This window comes from Pithys albifrons, chromosome 6 (genome assembly GCF_047495875.1).
Source record: "Pithys albifrons albifrons isolate INPA30051 chromosome 6, PitAlb_v1, whole genome shotgun sequence".
NCBI classification, from domain to species: domain Eukaryota; kingdom Metazoa; phylum Chordata; class Aves; order Passeriformes; family Thamnophilidae; genus Pithys; species Pithys albifrons.
The window spans coordinates 47,064,153-47,083,073 of record NC_092463.1 but is presented as its reverse complement, the minus strand read 5'-3'; the positions used below and the strand labels follow the sequence as shown (position 1 = coordinate 47,083,073).

Sequence of the window (18,921 nt, the reverse complement as noted above, 5' to 3'; positions counted from 1 at the left end):
CCTTGTCCTGGCAGGAGCTGCCTGGGAGAAGAGGCCGCCCCCCGGCTCTGAGAAAGGGGCGGCTGTCGCGGGGCGGCAGCTCCGGGGCTCGCCATGCCGGGCCTGGCCGTGCCAGGGCTCACCGAGCCGGGCCTGGCCGTGCCGGGACTGTCCGAGCCGGGACTGGCCGTGCCGTGACTGGCCGTGCCGGGCCTGGCCGTGCCGGGGCTCGCCGAGCCGGGACTGGCCGTGCCGGGGCTCGCCGAGCCGGGCCTGCCCGTGCCGGGACTGTCCGAGCCGGGACTGGCCGTGCCGTGACTGGCCGTGCCGGGCCTGGCCGTGCCGGGGCTCGCCGAGCCGGGCCTGGCCGTGCCGGGCCTCGCCGAGCCGGGACTGGCCGTGCCAGGCCTCGCCCCTCGGAGCCACACGGGGAGCAGCGAGCCCGAGGGGCCTCGGCAGCCGAACGCAGCGGCACAGCGGGCTGGAGGCAGGTGCCCTGCGGGGGCACCGCGGGCCGGCTCGGCAGCCCCCAGCCCTGCACCCTCCTGGGCTCGCAGTCCCCGCTCGTTCCTCTCCCCGGATCTGCAGCGATTGAGCACAACAGCCAGAGCTGCCCGTGCCTCCCGCTCCCTCGGAGCCCAGCGGAGCCGCGCTGGGACCTCCTGCGGTGCATGGCTGTGTCAGGACAGTCTCCTCTGGGGGCATGACCGTGGCTCCCCAGCGCTGCCACCCCCGGTCCCGTCGGCTTTAGCACCTCCCCCGTCCCGTCCCGTCCCGTCCCACCCCGGCAGCGGCGCAGCTCCCGAGAACTTTGCAGGAAGTGCCGGGCAGAGCCCAGCCCAGCCCAGCCCAGAGCCGGCTGTTGAGGGCCAAGGGCCCAAGGGGTGAGACAAGCGGGGCTGTGCTCGGCGGGACACGGGGCGCGGGGCCCGGCTGGAGCTCCTGCCGGGGGTCGGGACAGAGGGATGTGGGTTTCGGGGGCAGGGCAGGGCGGACAGCCCGGGCCCCGTGTGCGTGTGTCCATATGCAGGTCTGTCCGTGTGCGGGTCTGTGTGTCCATGCGTAGGTCTGTCCATGTGAAGGGGTGTGTGTCCATGTTCGGGTCTGTGTGTCCATGTGCAGGTATGTGTGTCTGTGTTGCAGGTCTGTCCATGTGTGGGGGTGTGTGTCCATGTGCCAATGACTGTCCATGTGCAGGGTTGTTTGTCCATGTGCCAGTGTGTGTCCATGTGCGGGGATGTCTGTCCATGTGTGGGGGTGTGTGTCCATGTGCCGATGTGTGTGTCCATGTGCCAATGTCTGTCCATGTACCAGTGTGTGTGTCCATGTGCGGGGGTGTCTGTCCATGTGTGGGGGTGTGTGTCCACATGCCAATGTGTGTGTCCATGTGCGGGTCTGTGTGTCCATGTGTGAGGGTGTGTGTCCGTGTGCCAATGTCTGCCCATGTGCAGGTGTGTGTGTCTATGTGCAGGTGTGTGTGTCTATGTGCAGGTGTGTGTGTGTCCGTGTGTCTGTGCCTGCCTGTGCACAGGGGTGTGCAGACCTGCATATGGTGGCACACCCTGAGCTGCCCTTGTGGCCTCCGAACTGCTCCAGCCTGGGCAGTCCAGAGCTCCCCTCTGGTTCCTTCACTGTCACCATCAATACCTTTACAAAGCTATAGCAGGTGGTGTTTTTTCTTACACATGTCTGTAAGAGGGCTGTGGACGTGTTGTGTACGGCCTTTATGTAAGAAATGCTCACCTTTATACTAAAGCAGTAGTTTCGCTTTTATCACACTGGCACTCAGTTTCACACCCAGTTCAACCAGGACCTGTTGCAGTTTCTGAGCTCCCTCTGGGCTCTGCTTCCTGTTCTTGTCATCATGTTTCTCCTTTTTCAGGGCGGTGAGTGTGGTGCCTCCCCAGACTGTGCCTTGGGAATATCAGTGCTGCTGTGTCCCACAGGCTGCCAGTAAAAGCACTGCTCCTCGGGGTGGTGCTGGGGCATTAGGTTGTTTCTGCTTGCCTTGGAAGTTTGAGGCAAGTGTGTTCTAGTTCTACATCACTCACTCAAAAGAAACTTCTATTCACCTATTTATCGAGGGTAGGGTTTACAAAGAGCTCCCAATATTTACACCACAAGCTAGTTTTAATTGCCAAGCTCAGAAGGAGTTGCAAAAGATAAAGGAAGTGGAAAGAACAGGTAACAGGGTACTCGGAAATATGTGACCAGTGGTGTAAAAACAAGCCTGGTGCTTCCGCTCGTCTTTGAGCTACCTGTGTGCTTTGGTGATAGTGGATTCTTTTAAAAGTCCTAGATGGATGAAGGCTTTTTCACACTAAGAGAACAGAGTAATAATTAATTTGTTCAAATTTCATACCTCTGCTCCTTTAGGTTTGAATCCTTCTCATCATGCACTCATCTACTTTTTCGCTTTCCCTTTATCTGTGGGAAAGAAACAGGGACTAGCTGGTGACTAGCTGGCCATAGCTTTGTGCCTGGTTTGCTGTGCTAGAGCATTCCTGCAGAGGCACTTTCACAAGAGTGCAGTCCCACTGCACAGCCCAGTGGTCTTGTGCCACGGACATGCCTTTTCTAATGCTGTCCCTGTCCCTGACACGTTTGCTCTGCTGCCCTTTGCCTGCTCACTTTTATCCCATTGGCACTTGGTTTCTCAACAGGGTTTGATGAGGACCTGTTGCAGTCTGTGTGCTGCCCCTGGGCTTTACTTCTGGCTCAGCTCTCCCTGTCCCAGTTTTCTTCTCCACTTGTAGAGCTTCCCACTAGGGCACATAGAAATCTGCATAAGGAATAGGCATTTATATATTTTAAAGTTAATATTGCTGTTTATCCTGATGGTGGGTAATCGCTCCATTCCTTGATGAGATGTTGGCTGGGAAAACTCAGAGTTTTTTCCTAGGAGGAGAAGCCTCTGTGGCATCTATCCTCCTGCAGTTCTGTGCTCTCTCCCCACAAAGCTTTCAGTAACATGCCTGTAATCCTTCCTACCCTCTTGTTGTGATTATAAACCATTTTCAGCTACTCTGGGCTGGGGCAGGAGGCCTTCATGGTGCACTTCTGTTCTCTTTCAGAGCCATCTTTTCTCCTCCTCCTTGTCCCAGCTGCCTTGTGGTGCTGCTGGTTCCTGCCTGCCTGGCAAGTCAGAGCATGTCCGGACCCCATGGAGGAGATGCAGAAGATGGCAGAGCTGATGAAGCTCAGGGACGAGTGCGGGGAGGGGACTTCGGGGGCTCCTGTGCTCGCTGGCTCCTGCCTTGCAGGCAACAGACTGATCCTGGATCTTCATCCTTATGGCTGCTGCCATTTCCTCTGGCTGCTGAAGGAGCAGCGGGAAGAGGTGGTCCAGGTCGAGTTCCTTCGTCTCAGCACCAACGATTGCTTCATTGACACCGCAGTGGAGAGCCTTCCTCATCTGAAACACCTGAAATCCGTGGTGCTGAAAGGTAAATTGGCTCATCACCATCCAGCTTTTCTAGGCTCAGATTTTCTATTAATCCGTCTCTCCACATCTGCAGGACAAACTGCCCTTGGAAGTGTTTTGTTCCAGTGCTGCTTACTTCAGCTTTGGCTCTTAGGCTTCCTCAGACCTGCATGCAGATTTCAGTAAGATACAGGTTCTGAACTCTTATTTCCTTTCTTTGTTTCTACAGCTGCCTGGGGACCAGTTTTTGGAGTCTGATTGGGTTAATGCCTCAGATGGCATTTTCTTTAGCCATTCTCTTTAAGAGCATTTTTTGCAGTTATTCAAGAAGAGGAGGTTTGAAAAGCATTGGATTTTTTGTAAATGTTTAGCTCCCCTTTTATTTTTGGGAGTATAATAAGCTGTCTTTTCTGCATTTCCATCTGAATCAATCCATGCGTAAGTCCTTGTTTACCGCCAGTGGGCTGTTGGTTTAGCAGAGTTCAAGACAGACCAGAAGAGGCTTTTCCACATCTTATCTAAAGTATGACGCAGGGCATGCATGTGATTTAGCAAAGGATAGTAACTGTTAGAGCTATAAATCATATTAGATCATTCTTTGACTTTCTCATCTCTTTATTGTGGGCGTATCTCCATACAAGTGGTATAATTTCTGTATTAGACTGAATCATTTGCTCTTTGGGAGGTGGAATTTTAAAAATAAATGAGAGAAAAAAGAGGGAGTTTGTGGTCGGAATTCAGGGTTCTAGCTGAAAATGGAAAAGATTGACGTTCATTTCTGTATCTGTCACAGTTTTCTCATATGAATAATTTGATATTCTTTTCCCTCTTTAGCCAGGTGATATTAACAGCAGTAGCTTTTATTAGTCCTGTTCTTTGAGATGTACACACACCCTGAACATCCCTGAAGTGCAATAAAATAGGCCACTAAGATTTTCTTATGTACAAAGTGCAATGTTTCTGATAGTTTGGTTGTTCTCATTTTGCACCATTATGCAGCTTAAAAATATTTGGTGCCCTCTGCTGTATGTGGATACAAATAGAAAACAGTGGAGGGGAGCAGGAAATGATGAACAAATGGAGAAGTTTGGAAGTTTCCTTTTGTTTGCTCAACTTATTTTCCATGGGTACAGCCCTTCTCCAATTTGAGTGTCACAAGCTGGAGTGGGGAACTTGTGTCCTTCCTCTCTATGCTGTGTGCCCTACACAATACTGAATTGCCTACTTTTCCCCCAACATTTACACTGCTTTCTCCATGTCTGCCCTCCAGTCTTGCAAGGGCAGATCTGTCCTCAGGGCTGTTTGTTTCTCAACAGCATGGACAAAGCCTTGAAGGCAAGGGCTACCTCCTTAATCCATAAAGTGTTGTGTATTGGCCACTGATGCTGGTGAGGAAGAGTTGGGGAAGGAGAGCAGGAGGCTTGGAGGTATATGGTCCACCTTGTTGAGGGGTGGTAGATGTGTGGGGTGTCCTGGCTCATTCTGAGCTTTGACTCCAGATGTGTTTAGCACACCTGAGGCTGGTGAGGTATCCCTGTAGCTTACTGAGCTTTTCCTCCGCTTTCCTCTACACCCAGGTGGCTGTGCTAGGGATGAGTTTGGCTCCTATGTGCCTGGCTCCCTGACAAGATTGCCACAAAACTTTGGGAACCTGAGGTGTCTCACCCACCTGGATCTCAGCTTCAACAGTCTCTCCACCTTGCCGAGCTGCATTGTCCAGCTCCCCAGCCTCAGTCTGCTCCAGGTGAGCCATAACAGCCTGGTGGCACTTCCTGAGAACTTTGGCTGTCTGAGCAAGCTGACTGTCTTTGCTGCTATGAAAAATCAGCTGAGGGGCTTACCTCAGAGCATTGGGGAGCTGTCAATGCTGGAGACCCTGGATCTCTCAGAAAATGGTTTGCAATTACTTCCCGAAGAAATTGGGAATCTGCACAACTGCACAGAGCTGGATCTCTCTGGGAATTGCTTATCGAGCATCCCAGACTCGTTAGGTATGTATTTTCTAGGGGAAAGGAAGGACATGAGATTACCAAGCATTTGGTACAGCCTAGGACCTCTGAGGCCTTTGGTCTCTGTCCCCAGATCTGTTACTGTGTTGGAGCCAAATGGAAGGGATATCCAGAAGAAATGTGCTTGGTTCAGTCAATGACTCTCTGCACCACGCTTTCTGTTTCTGTGAATCAGTGACACTGCTAAGATCTCGATACAATTTGCAATAGATGAGGATCTGGCCTACCTGGTTTTGGGTAGCACCTGGGACTGGAAACAGAAGAGCTGGGGTTTGATGGGATGCAAATCTGGGCTTGATATCGCACTATGGTGTGGACCACTCCATGGCACCAGGCTCTGACTTCTGCTGCTCAGCCTCCTGGTTCTTGAGTCCTATATTACTTTGTGCCCAAGGCTGTTACCGATGCTGTCACAGAAGTGTCTTACATCCACACTTGTTGCTGGGTGCAGAAAAGCTGCAGACAGAGCTCTTCAGACCCTCACAGTTAATTCCCTTCAACCCTCTATTTTGTGAGATGTTGGGCTTTTGTACTTTCCCCTCATTATGTGTGTGTTTACATGGGATGAGGAAGGGGAGTGATAGAGCTGATGTGTGACACAATTAACAGCATGGGTGGGGGGTCACTTCTTGTTTTAACTTGCAGCCAATTTGAAGTCTCTGCATCAGCTGCGTCTCCACAGCAATTTGCTGGTGACCGTCCCTGCCTCGCTTGCCAGCCTGCCCAGCCTGGTTAGCCTTGATCTGCGGAACAACTGCCTCCGTGCCATCCCCGCTGAGATCCAGGCCTTGCCATTTGTGTGCCTCCAAGGCAATCCCTTAGGAGAAGCTGAACCGTCCCTTCAGGCTGGTAATTGCAAAGCTTCTGCTGCTGTGTGTTCTGGCCAGCTGTTCCTTACTCATCCCAGCATGGTGTAGATGGGTTTGAATTAGAGAAGACAAGCGGGGGGGAATCAGATCAGCATTTATTTGTCTGGAATAATTATTTGGTTGTAAGGATACAGACAGTACTAGTTATGTTTTTATGACCCAAAACCTGGTCTGAAGGTCTTGGAATTGGGCTTTCTCAGTAAGGTTTTTTGTAAGAGTGGAAGTGAAAATGGGATTCACAGAAAATGGATCAGGAGAGGTCCCTAAAGGGGTTCAGCCTTTTTAGCAAAGGTGAGCACAAGTTCTTGGACTTGCTGCATGGCCCTAAGGCTGTGGTGGCTCATGCTAGAAGCTCAAAGAGCAGTAAGAGGTCATTCTGCTGTGCAGTTACCTCCTGCTTTCCTGTGGTTCACAGTCTGCAGAGAAGCAGCTCTTTGTCCAAGATGATGGATGAGCAGGAATCTGGGTTGGGTTTCCCAGTGCTGCTCATGTTCACAAGAGCAAGCCCTGATTCCTGGGAGTGGCCTCAGGCACTCAAACATGGCCCTGAGAGCTGCAGGGCTAGTAGATTGAAATATTTTCTAATTCTCTCTGCTTCTGAGTTTCCCTGGGGGAGAGTCAGCATTTCCAGTATGTCTTGGGACCTCTAGGCTCTTTGCCATTCTCCTGCTGCTGCTTGATCTGGAGCCTGCTGTAGTGTGAGCTGGGTTCTGTTAATATCTTCTGTCAGATTAGGATTAAGCCAAAACTGTTCAGCCTTTTTTGTCTACCCTTGTTTAAGTAACCTCTGTCTTCTCCTCCTATTCAAACCTTATTGCCACAGATAAATTCAGTGCAAGAGGGGTACGAAGACTCTCCCTTTCATCAAGCGAGAACAGGTAAGCCTCTGTTGTGAAGAACTTACATTACTGTGGTGTGACAAGGTCCCAGACAAGATTGGTGCATGCCGGATATTGTACTATAGGAATGTATAGGCTTATAGCCTCAGTAGGCTGGTCAAACACAAGCACGAAATTCTTCTGCTGATTTTTGGAGGGCTGAAGTCATTGCATGGTGTCATACATTCATGTTTTTCTTCTGGAAGCTTTACTGTCACCTCTGAAGGCTGCGAAGTGGTCCTGCCCTGTGGCATCTTTTTCTTCTTTCCACCGGGAGCTACCTCTGATCCTCTGCAGATTTACTTCCAATCCCTTGAACCAGACCCTCAGTGGGTAAAGCTGAGACACCATGATGTCTTGCTGAGCACAGTCCTGGAGCTGCAGCCTCATGGGGTCAAATTCCAGCAGGTGAGTATACATCCAGGCCACCTCCTGATGAATTTGCCTTTGCAGTAGCTCAGCAGAGTTTTCTGAGAGAGTCTTTTGGGACTTTTGAGACAGCTACCCCGTAACTGCTGCTTTTAAGTATCTGCAGGGCTGCCTTTCAAAGAAGCCTTGCTGCAAAGACTCAGAAAGGACACAGCCAACTTTTCTGGTGCTGTGATGGCCTGCTGCGTTTCCCTTCCTCACTGCTCCTGACTGAGCTGAGCTGTAACCTTTCTCACTCACACCGCTCCTGCTGTACCAGAGAATAAGTGCTGTTCCAGCATCTGGCCTTAGCCTGCAAGGAGAACGGTTTACATCCTTCTATAAAGTCTGATTGTGTGGTTTTTATTCAAGCTGGTGAGCAGTTACACCACCAGCCCCATCATGGCTAGCAGCAGCTCACTGCCGAAGTTGCTTTGCCCTTTCTGCCCAGAAGCTGCTGAACTTTTCCTGCAGTCACACTCCATAGTGGACCCAACATCTCCTATCACCTCCCCAGAGGCTGAAGGATAGAGCAGATTCCTCTACTCCCTGCATACAGGCCATGCTTCATACCGCCCCTTCTTGTTTGCACAGGAAGCAGAGCTGGGCTTTGTTTTAGCCTTTCTATTGATGTCTCACAGCAATGCTTTTTTGCCAGGAGGTGCAGATCTGGATGCCATTTGTCTCCCCTCAAACCCTTCACCAGCATGAGGTGGTAGTTCGGACCTTCTGTGGGCAGAGCTGGAGTGATCTGAGAACAAGAGTGGAGAAGAAGAGAGGATTAATGGTAAGCAGATTGAAATGACCAGTAATACACATTGTTCCTCTTTGATTTTGCCAGTTGAGAGTGACCCCATTTGAAACATCTCATGAGCTGTGTTTTGACTAGCTATTATAAAATGTAGTGGATTTCAGCTCCAGGTTTCCTGAAGGTGATGAGTTGCAGCCTGCCATGCTTCATCCCTGTTCTAGTGCTTTCATCTGCTTGGCTGATACTAGTGCTTATTTTCCTGCCTTTATTGTATTAACTTATATGCCTATGTATTCTCTTTCCTGCCTTCTGTTACAGGGGCCAGTGGCTCACTGTAGTGTCCTTCACTTCTCTTGGTTTCTTGTTGTGTGTCGACTTGTGCAAGATGAATGCGAAGTGCCAGCAAAGGGGACATTGATCTTTTCCAGTGTGGATCCACACATCAAAGTGACCTTTCCTCCTGGAGTCACCAAAGAGCCTCGCAATGTCAAGATGCAGGTATGCATGCTTTAAAAAACAACCTTTGGTGAGTTGTGGTACAGCTGTTGTCCCATGCCAAGTACAGGAGTTGAACTGGAGATGTCTGCCCTAGGGTAATTCCTGTCTGACATGGATGCTTTGTGGGCTAACCCATCTCAGACCACCTTCTTTCTTAACTTCCATGCCTGCAAAGTGGGCCATGCTACAAACTGCCCTGTGGGAAAGGGATCTCCAGCAGAGCAGCAGTTAGCTACTATAAAGGGAACACAAGAAGATTTTGCCTCTTTTTCCCTTACAAAACTGAGCCTGGCAAAACAACTCAATGAGACTTGGCAAGGGTGAAATCTAACGTGGATCTAATTGTAAAGCCACCTCACTAAAATTACTTGTTCTGTAGAGTTGCTAGATAGCGCTAAATGCTATCGTAATACCTTGGTCTGTCCCACCTTGCCAGACTTCTGCTTCTGTGCTTCTGTTTCTTACTGAGTCCTGAGGCAAAAGCAGCATTTGCCTGCTGGGGGAGCTGAGTGAGTGAGGCTCCTGACTGCTCTGCTCACTGTGCTGTCTGCCATGTCCAGGTGCTGCTGGTCTCTCCAAAAGAGATAGACGCAATCACAGGCAAGGAAGGGTGCCTAGCCAGTCCCCTGCTCTGCCTCTCCCAGGACTCCCTGGTGGATTTTCTCAAGCCAGTGAGAATTCAACTGCCCCTCCCGCCTGGGGTCACAGGTCAGTTTATTCCTGAAATTGGCAGAGAAATACCATATGTGGAAAACCACAAATGGCAAGCTGAGAATTTTGTTTGCCTCTTCTGTTGATAATAAAGCTTGCTCCTTTTTCTGCAGGAACAGGAAGGCCTGTCTGCTGAGTGAGTAGTGGTGTAGGGTTTTGGGAGCTGAAGGTAGTTCAGGTCCATCAGATCAGTTCTTGACCTCACAGACCAGACAAGCTGGGAGAACGGCCTTGGCAAATGAATTTCTCTGTCAAAATGCGGGTGTAGACTGCTGATTTTAGTACGGTGGATTGGAGATGCATTCCTGCCAGCTAAGGCAATGCTTTGTAAAAGGGCTTTGATTTGTGATTGGGAGTAGCTTGAAGCAGGAAATGAAGGTGCTGCCTCCAGGAGTCTGCCTTTTTTTTTTCCTTACTCATGACTCAGGTACTAAGCCACTGCAGTTAAAACTGTATGATGATATGCTAAGCCATATCTCACTCTCAATACTGCTAAAAACAGCCTCAGTCATGCCAGGGATTCTTCTGTTTGCTGAGTACCCCATGGCTCCTAATTTCTATTTTCTTTGACTTTTCCTGGCTTTCGTGTGAAGAATTAAAATTTTTGGGGATGTGATATGGTCTTCATTATAACACTACTTGGTATTTGTATGTCTGAAGTGCGTCAGGATTGGAAAGTCTATGGGATGTACATTAGAAAGAGATAGAACTTAATTAATAACCCTAGATTATGGTGATAAGAATCGTCGAATGAATCTGTTGGTGGAAATCAGCACACTATCGGTTTAAGTTTGCATATTTTACCAGAATATCCTGGAAGCATTGGGATAGCCTGGTACTTTTATTCCTGCTCTTCTTTGACCAAAATTCAGTCCTAGATGCTGAAGGCCATGAGCTTTAATTTGGTGCTTTTAAAAAGTGAATCACCCAAACCTGCTGCTAGATTTGTAAAGCAATGAATAAAGGCTTCTACTGCATGTAGTCTCTCTGGATTGCTGTTGTCTTTAGGGCTAAATTTGGATCCATCAAGGTTGCATCTTCTCCACGGTGACCTGGAGGGCCAAACCTGGGATGACATTACCAGTCAGGTGGTGCTGGAATTCACCCATGTTTTTGCAGTGTTTGAAGTCACTCACTTCTCCTGGTAAGTGCAGGATTAGTCCTGAGGAAAAGATGTGATGTTCCTCTGCCTTGCTTTTCCCACACTCTGACCAGACGTGATGCCATTAACCCTATCTGTTCCCCTTTCCCTTTACAAGTCAGGCCCAGTTTAGCATTTTGTCTCTACCCATCATTTTTTACAATCTTGTGGATGTGACACTGGTGTTTCTATCTGGACAGATCCCTCCTTTTTCTTAATTCCTTGTCTGCCAGGTACTGGCTGTGGTACACCACCAAGACCTGCATTGAAGGCATTGCCAAGAAGGTCTATGAGCGGCTGCGTCTGTACCAAGTGAACTTCATTGCACTGCAGAGGAAGAAGGACCCCGAGCAAGTCCTACTACAGTGTGTCCCCAAGCACAAGGTTTGATCTGGGTTCTGTTGCCTTGCTCCTGAGCTTCCCTGAGCCTCTGTAGGATATAAGGGCAGCAGTGCTCAAAATGGTCATATTGTCCCAGAGTCATGTTTGGGGTGTGCTGTCACCACAGTGTTCGTGGTGTGATACTGACTCACAGGGAATGGGGGAAGAGGGAAACCTCATTCTATGCAGTGGCAAATGCCATTCATTGATTTTCTCTGCTGAGGATTGGGCTGCTAAAATCAGCTGAGCGACAGTTACTGGCCATATATATGCTGTTAACATCCAGCAAACATGAGGAAAACATGTTGGCTTAAACCTAAGTCAAGGTTAAAGTTTACATGTCACTTGTCTGACATGGGCTAGTGATGTGGGCAGCAGTACTGCTTTGTTGTATCTGGAGCAGTTAGAAATGGTACTCTTCCCAATGTTCCTTGCCGTTTACAGTTCAAGCAGTGGAAAGAACATATGATCCCTCCTTAATCTGCTTCAGTGCAACATCAGGTTGGTTTGTGCTATGCGTTTGAGCTAATCTGGCTGACATTGTAGGGAGGGAGATGGGAAGCACTCATGCATTCTCTTCTGCTGCTTCTGCTCCAGAGGTATCAACTCTGTGCAGTGTTGCTTCAGATATTGGCAAAGAGAGGGTGCATCTGCATTTGCAGACTGTGTGTCTTAGCAGGCAGTGCAGCTTGGTGAGGGTTATGTTATGTTATCAGATTGCCAGTCCTGGGCTGCATATCCAGCTCTGCATGATCTGGTCTGGTTGCTCCTTCTCTTTATTTGATCTCCTGTATTGAAAAGACCTGTGGACACAAGCATATGCAAGGATTCTTCATATCTTGAGTTCCAGGCTAAAATTATCTCCTCAGGAGGTAGCAATGACACTCACACTGACATCGTGGTTTGTGTGCATCTGTATTCCTACTAGGGGAGGTCATGGGGTGAGAGAGGTTTACTGTAACGAACAGGAAGAATAGACAGTTTGGGCCTTGACTCTTGCACTGCCTTTGACACCGCAGATCTGCCACTGTGATCACAGACTGCAAAGCCAAAATGAACTTTCAGGTGTCCTCAGCTGTGAGCTATTGTAGCATGTGTCTTTTTGCAGAGAAAATGTCTTTTAATGGCATACTGTGGGAGGGATATGGTAGCAAGTAAATCCCTCCCTGTCTTTGAAGGGTACCAACCTGTTAAAAAAGATACATTACCGAAAATGCTTTTTTTAAAGACAGCTTTGGGATGGCCTACCTCTGTTAGTCCACATTGGCTTGTCTGCTTTTTATTTGAGAGAAGGAATAGGAAAGGCACAAACTCAAAGCACCACTTCCTTGTCTGTAGTGAGTGTACCTGGGATAAGAGAGGGAGGGTGTTTGTTTTTTTACATTGTTTTCATGTAAAATGGTCTTCCCCCGTTGAAGGTGAGTGAGAGGACCTCATGAGCTTAGGGACGTGGGCCAGGGAACAGACATGCTTCAGACCAAACATGGTATCCTGTATTGTCATCCTTGTCAGGTTGACCCAGTGGTGAAGAAGCTGCAGAACCGCTATCGAGGACCTGAGCCATCTGACATGGTCGATATGTTTGAGGGAGAGCAGTTTTTTGCAGCTTTTGAGCGAGGCATCAGTATTGATATGGGTATGGCAGTACTGGTCTAATTTTGCTTCTCCCTACCTCTTGTGCTTCTCTGGCCCCAGGCATGTTTCTGCTGGGGGCTGTACTCATCCATGACATTTCCTCTCTCTTTCCAGTTCGTCCACTACTCATAACAGCCAACCCATGACTTCGTCACATTCTCTGGCCACCTAACTTTTATATCTACTTTTCCATATAAAAGTGCTGTTTGCAGACTTTCATTTCTTTTCATGCTCTTGTAAACCTGCAGAGGGCAATAGCCAAATGTATTTATTTTATGACTGATCTGCTTCTCCAGCCAGCTATGCCCTTTTCCTGGCGTCTTAGACACCACACTGAAATGCCCATGGTGATGTAATTAATCTTGCCCATTGCTGAGAGACCACAAATAAAGCTTTTGTTTTCCTTTGGAGAAAGTATTTCTGAAATAATCCAGAGCAAATAATTCCCCCTTACTGGAGCCACTGAAAGAGAAGTAAAGAGGGAACAGGACAAAAACTCAAGATAATGTTTTATGTCCCAATGTGTCTGGACCTGTTACAGCTGAAAAATGAGCCATTTTCTGCAAAACTCGAACACACAGCTCAGTTTCCTTGGTGTAAATTCAACACAAATTAAAGTGCATGGGTCTTTCAGTGGAGTTGATAAGGCCGGAGTCTGTCCCTCTGTCTTGATTTGGGCTGGACTCTTAACTTAATTTCCAGATAATTACATACATGAATGTTGTATCTGATCATAATTTTTTCCCTTTGCCTCCACTCTGCACTCCTACAGAAGTGGTAATGAGATGGGTGACCTATTTTTGTGCATTACAGGTTGCTACTGCAGCACAATAGCGAAGAAATATTATGGACTGAGATGGGAAGGAAGCATCAAGGATGACCTTGACTCAATGTGTCATCCTGCCTTGCCTTCCATTCTTGAACTTGATCTTTACCTTGTGACTATTCTCATTTTTCACCAGTAGGACCTGCTTTCTCCACAGTCAGTGTTTTCTGGTTTTATGTGTCACGCAGTGAGGAAGGGAGGGTTGCCATTCTTTCAGCCATGAGCAGGAGTAGTTAGTAGCATGGAGGCTGCTGGTGGATGATGGGTTGTTGGCCAGGCTTGAAAAGTGCACGCTTTTCTCCACAAGATGAGTGTTTGCTGCTTCTCTGCACAGATCGTCCCGACTGCGTGGATGGACGTCTGTCATTTATTTTTTACTCCCACTTGAAGAACATGAAGGAAGTATATGTGACCTCCCCTGTGGACAGGAAAGGCCAAGCTGTAAAAGGCCAGGTGAGCAACCAGTTACGCTGACTTTGATTCCTCCTTCATCATCACTGCTTTTACAATACTCCACGTAATAACCTCTGAGTGCTGTGCATGACTCTTTTCCTCCCCTCCTTCTGTGGTTTTGGATTTCACTGACTCAACCCTGAATAATCAGTAAGTGTAGTCTGGAAGGATCACTCATCACTCAGCTCTGACTTGCATTCCTTCTATTAATTCCTGAGGTGTTGGCAGTAAGTCCAGCTTTTATGGCAGAACCTCAGTGCTCCTCCCAGCTGCATGAGTGAGAGGCATGCTGTGGGCTGAGAATAGGTGAAAATGCTGAATTCATTCTTTCCCAGACAGAAAAGACAGGTGTGATCACTGTGCTTTAATCAGAGCCTCATTGCATGCTTTCTGTTTGTAAAGGTCTCTTTCTACCGAGGGGCAGTTCCAGAGAACGTCCCTGAAGATGCCAGCAGGAGGAGGAGAGGATCAACCTCCCTGTGGCTTGCTACTCTGCCCATCAAACTGCCTGTGAGTTGTGTCCTACAGAAAAACTCAGTCTGGGTGGGATAATAGCATGGCCTTCCTGCTCAGCTTATTTTGTTTTCCTCTGTTAGAAGGGATGCAAAGAATGACCACAAGAAACAGCTGCCCAGCCAGGTGATGGTGGAGGTTTCCCACTCCCTGTGAGTGAGCTCTTCTCAAATGAGAAACATGGGTAGCTGGGAGTGGTCTCCATCTCTGCTGTCATCTTGCATGTCAAGCACAGGCTTATTGGATGGGTGGTCAGAGAGGGTGGATCCTTTGAATGAATGGAGGAGGTAGTACACAAGGAAGCTCACTGTAATTAAGGGAAGTGTCTGTTTTGTTTTTAAGTTTCTTAGTCACACTGCTCATGCAGCAGGAATAAAGAAGGGACTAGGATGAGGCAATTATGCTGGATTTGAATACAGACATCAAGTGTGAGTATTCTAGTGTGAGCTTTAAAGTCCAGGCTGTGTATTACAGTGAGAAATGCAGCTTTTGCTTATGGAGTTTAATTGATTTTTGAGAAGCTTAATAAATACTTTGGTAGGCTGAATGCTTCCCTTCAGATCACATGCCATGATCTCACATCCCTTTCTGACACATGCAACCTCAACTACAAATCTAGACTAAGTGCTTTCTTAGTGCTGAACAAACACACTTTGGAGACATGGCTTATTTTAAACTGCTCTGTAAAGACAGGAAAGGAAATTTCCAGTGTGAGCTGTGACTGTGAACACTATATCAGTTGATATTTTTCCAATGCAGTCAGCATAGATGCTCATTGCCACTGTGAGTACTCCTTGCTTCTTACTGCCTACTATTCAGCCCCAAGTAGGGCTCCCAGTAGGAGGAAGGAAATTTCAGTGTGGAGACTGAGTGGCCAGACACTGTCCTCTATGAAAACAATTTGTAGATGAACGAATGTTCCTTCTCTCTCTTTTCTGTGACACAGCAATTGAAACCCCGCTGGGATGAGAATGCCAGTCCCCTGTGTGGCTTCTCCTTCCCTCCCTTGAACCTGGGCAGTGCTGAGACTGGCTACCTGACACAGGCAAACCTGCTGAGCATTGCCAGGCGTGTGGGACCTGACTGGCAGACCATTGGCCTCAACCTGGGCTTGACATACCAGCAGATTGAGCGCATAGGACACAATAACAGGTGAGAAAGGACACAGTGATCAACAGCACTCTGTCTGTCTGTCTGTCTATCTATCTATCTATCTATCTATCTATCTATCTATCTATCTATCTATAATTCAATCTATCTATCTGTCTATCTGTCTGTCTGTCTGTCTATCTGCAGTGTAATAGTATAAATTAATGCTTGGCTAATTGAAAGTTTTTATGTTATAATTGTTTCACTGGATAAAAGAAGGGACCAATGGTTCTTCTCAGAATAATGCCTTTTATAATGGAAAACATATTATTTTCTCTTGCCATCATAAAACAAAGCTTACTGTTTGAAAAACCAAAATTGGGAAATAACAAACCTGATGAGCTTTGTAGTTCAGCTGAGTTGCATTCCTGTTGTGTTCTGTAATCTGGATTCCTGGCCAGACTCCATTTATTTCAATGAGCAATGATCTATGGCTTTAATTGTGAATATCATCTGTATTCCAAAAGAGCTTGTGGTACATCATGGGGCATGCAGTCTGACCAAAAAAGCCAGAGCAGTAGGAGAGAATTAGGTTTGTTGTGGTCAAACTACTCTTCCTGTGGTGAAATTATATCCAAAAGCAGAATGCCTTTATTTGTTATTTCCTTTAGGAAAATATTTTATAGAGAAATGTTAGTGCAGGAACTGTAACTCCTGTAAGATGGGTGGGGAAGAGGCAGGCCCACTGAATGCTTTGTGTATCTGGATAACTTCTTTGGGGCTCTCACCATGGCCTGGGACTTAGGTAAGGGCTCTTTGGGTTGCCAGTCAGGAGAGTGTGTTGGTTACTTCTGTGCCCTCTCCCTTCTTCAGAGAGGACCTTGATAAGCAGATCCTGGGCATGCTTTTTTCATGGGCTCAGCAAAACTCGGAGGATCCTGACTGTGTGAGCAAGCTGATTACAGCCATGAAAGAGAGTGGCCGCCAGGACATCGCTGATGAGGTTGAAACCATCATTGACCTGGGACGGCAGAAATACAACGAGTCCATCCGCCGTGTGGGCTTGGAGCAGGGGAGCAGTATGGAGGACTCTGCAATAGCTACAGTGTAGCACCTAGGAATAAGAAATGGGTTTTCTATGGGGTGCCTCTGGGATCCCAGAGTAACAGCTCCCACTTCAAGGGCCAGTGTCTTCCTGAGGAGCTGGGTGTTGATTTACTTGTGAGCACATAGCTGAGCATTCTTGGGTCTGTACTCACATGCCACTTCTGCCAATCCCAGGAAGTTTAGAGTGCATTTATGAGCCTTCTCTCTGCTTCCACTTCTTGACCTTGAGCTTTAGCTTTCAGAAGCATGAAAAAATTTAGAGACTAAGATGTCTTGTCAGTTGAGTAGTGGCTAGCATAGTGTTTAATGAATTAATACTCATGTTATGTGTATTTGTTTGTAAATTACTCCTGAAACTGTGTTCTGTCGGAAACACTGGATGTGAGCATTTGGGTCTGTACGTGCTCCAGTGGTCTATAGGAGAGTGAAGGTGCAGTCATGTGATGAATGCCTGTGGTGTAGTGGGGACAGTTCAGCTATGTCTGTTAATGGTGTGTTTTGCTCACAGGAAAATATGAATTATATTCTCTGTGAAAATGTTTCCTATTTGCTGTCAAATCTCTTCTAGTTCCCTTAAGTCCAAAACAAAACCTAAGTATTCATGGGGGAGAGAGGAAAAAAACCAATTTGCTAAAAAAATTTAGCAAAATTGCTGTTGCTTTTTAGTTTTGCTCCAAAAGCTATTTTGAAACAGATAGGCTGCTACACCTGCCAGGATTTTTAGATGAGACCTACATGCTGCTGATCTTTGACAAAGTTCCAGTTTTATTTTACAAAAAAAGTAAAAATCCCTATTCTGTTCTGGGAGAGACTAATTTAAGTGAAAGTAAAATTTCCCTCGCAGTTTCAAAGGGATAGTCCTCACATCCTCCCAATGAAATATAACTGTGAAGATGTGACCCTTCCTGAAGTTTGGTGAAAGCATGACTTACATTTTTATTCTAAAAATTGGTCTGACCAGCTGTGAAATAGGCACGGCTGTGGGATTGGCATGAACTGTGCTGGGCTAACTTCCCAGTTTTTCAGTCTGAATATCTTGTATAAGGTTGGAAGCATTTACTGCTTTTAAACTGCCCAGTTGGTGACTACTGGTGTGTCCCTCTCTTCCTGTTCTCCTTCTCTTAATGGCCCTCAGCTAATGACCCACTTATGACAGTAGAAAATCTCATGCAAGCTTTATTGTCATCTAAGCAAATTCAGCTTTTTCAAGACAGATTTGATTTCTATATAACTCTCTAAGCATTACTTAAAGGGCTGTTCCTCTCAGTCTGAAAAAACAATTGTCCATATAAATGCCAGGTTGCAAGAACCCAAGTCAACCTGCAGTTGCAGGTTGGAGAAATCCTGGTGTTTTCTTCCTCTTGTGAAGAATACTCAGTGGCTTCCCTGATGCTGTTTCAGACCTGCCATCAGTACTATTATAAGAGAAGCATAAAACTGTTCTGGGTTTGGTTTTGTTTGTTGTTTTTTTTTTTAATTTAAAGCCATTCTAAAATCTCAGTCCACAGAGCACTTAGTGTCCAGTCCAGAGCACTGGACAAGGACTTAGAGACCTGAGTTGTCACCTTGGGCCTAGGGGCTTCCTCAGATCTGATTTTTAGGTGCTACCCTCAAGTCTTATGTTGGGTTGAAGTCAGCAGTTCTCTTTTGCTTGTATGTTTTCTCTTGTATTGTGTGTCATATGTTCTTGTGTGTAATCTTGATGTATACCAGCAAGATATTTGTTCTTTTTTCTCCCATTTTGGAGAGATGCATTTGGGCATATTGCTCTCACTGGGAATAAAATAAGCACTTAACTATTCCATGTCACGGTCTGCTAATCCATAAATGTTTTGAGGAGTTAGACAGAGACAGGTCCCTGGCAGAAAGACACGGATGAGCTTGGCTGTGCTGTGCCAAAATGGGAGGAGCACTCCTGTTTGCATACTGCTGGCTGCAAAGTGCAGGACAGACTGCAACTGAGTTAATGGTATCTGTGGAGCTTGGCTTTGCTGCAGTGGGGCTAAGCTGGGAAACACAACTTTCAGGACATGAGCTGAGTGTGTGCCTGGGGCTCATGTGGAGCAGGTCTAGAAAGCAACAAGGAGAGGAGAGTGCACAGGGTAAGCCTGGGCTGTGACGAAGGTGCAGAAGGTTTTATCCTGGGCAAAACTAGGCTAAGGAAGTCTACAGGTAGCATAAGGTAGCATCCACAGCTACAGCAGGATAAAGCTAGGCTCCACTTAGCTTTCCATTTCTGGTGTCCAGGC

General features: G+C 47.4%; 1 protein-coding gene across 2 annotated transcripts; it reads left to right on the top strand.

Annotated features, from left to right (window-relative positions):
- Window positions 1-784: 784 nt before the first annotated feature.
- On the top strand, window positions 785-18,468 carry PIDD1 (p53-induced death domain protein 1). 2 transcript variants are annotated; one of them, XR_011698090.1, is made up of 16 exons: window positions 785-863; window positions 3,054-3,425; window positions 4,981-5,394; window positions 6,058-6,261; window positions 7,105-7,159; window positions 7,366-7,567; window positions 8,226-8,354; window positions 8,637-8,816; window positions 9,377-9,524; window positions 10,536-10,671; window positions 10,902-11,052; window positions 12,562-12,685; window positions 13,845-13,963; window positions 14,366-14,473; window positions 14,560-14,628; window positions 15,423-15,503. XR_011698090.1 is itself a non-coding variant. In XM_071558744.1 (16 exons), the coding sequence occupies exons 2-16, from the start codon at window positions 3,143-3,145 to the stop codon at window positions 16,674-16,676; spliced, it is 2,697 nt and encodes an 898-aa protein (XP_071414845.1). In that variant the 5' UTR covers window positions 785-863; window positions 3,054-3,142; the 3' UTR covers window positions 16,677-18,468. The 2 variants fall into 2 exon arrangements, 1 of the variants encoding a protein (XP_071414845.1); XM_071558744.1 differs by lacking the exon at window positions 14,560-14,628 and adding an exon at window positions 16,439-18,468 and having other exon boundaries at window positions 15,423-15,628.
- The last annotated feature ends 453 nt before the right edge of the window (window positions 18,469-18,921 follow it).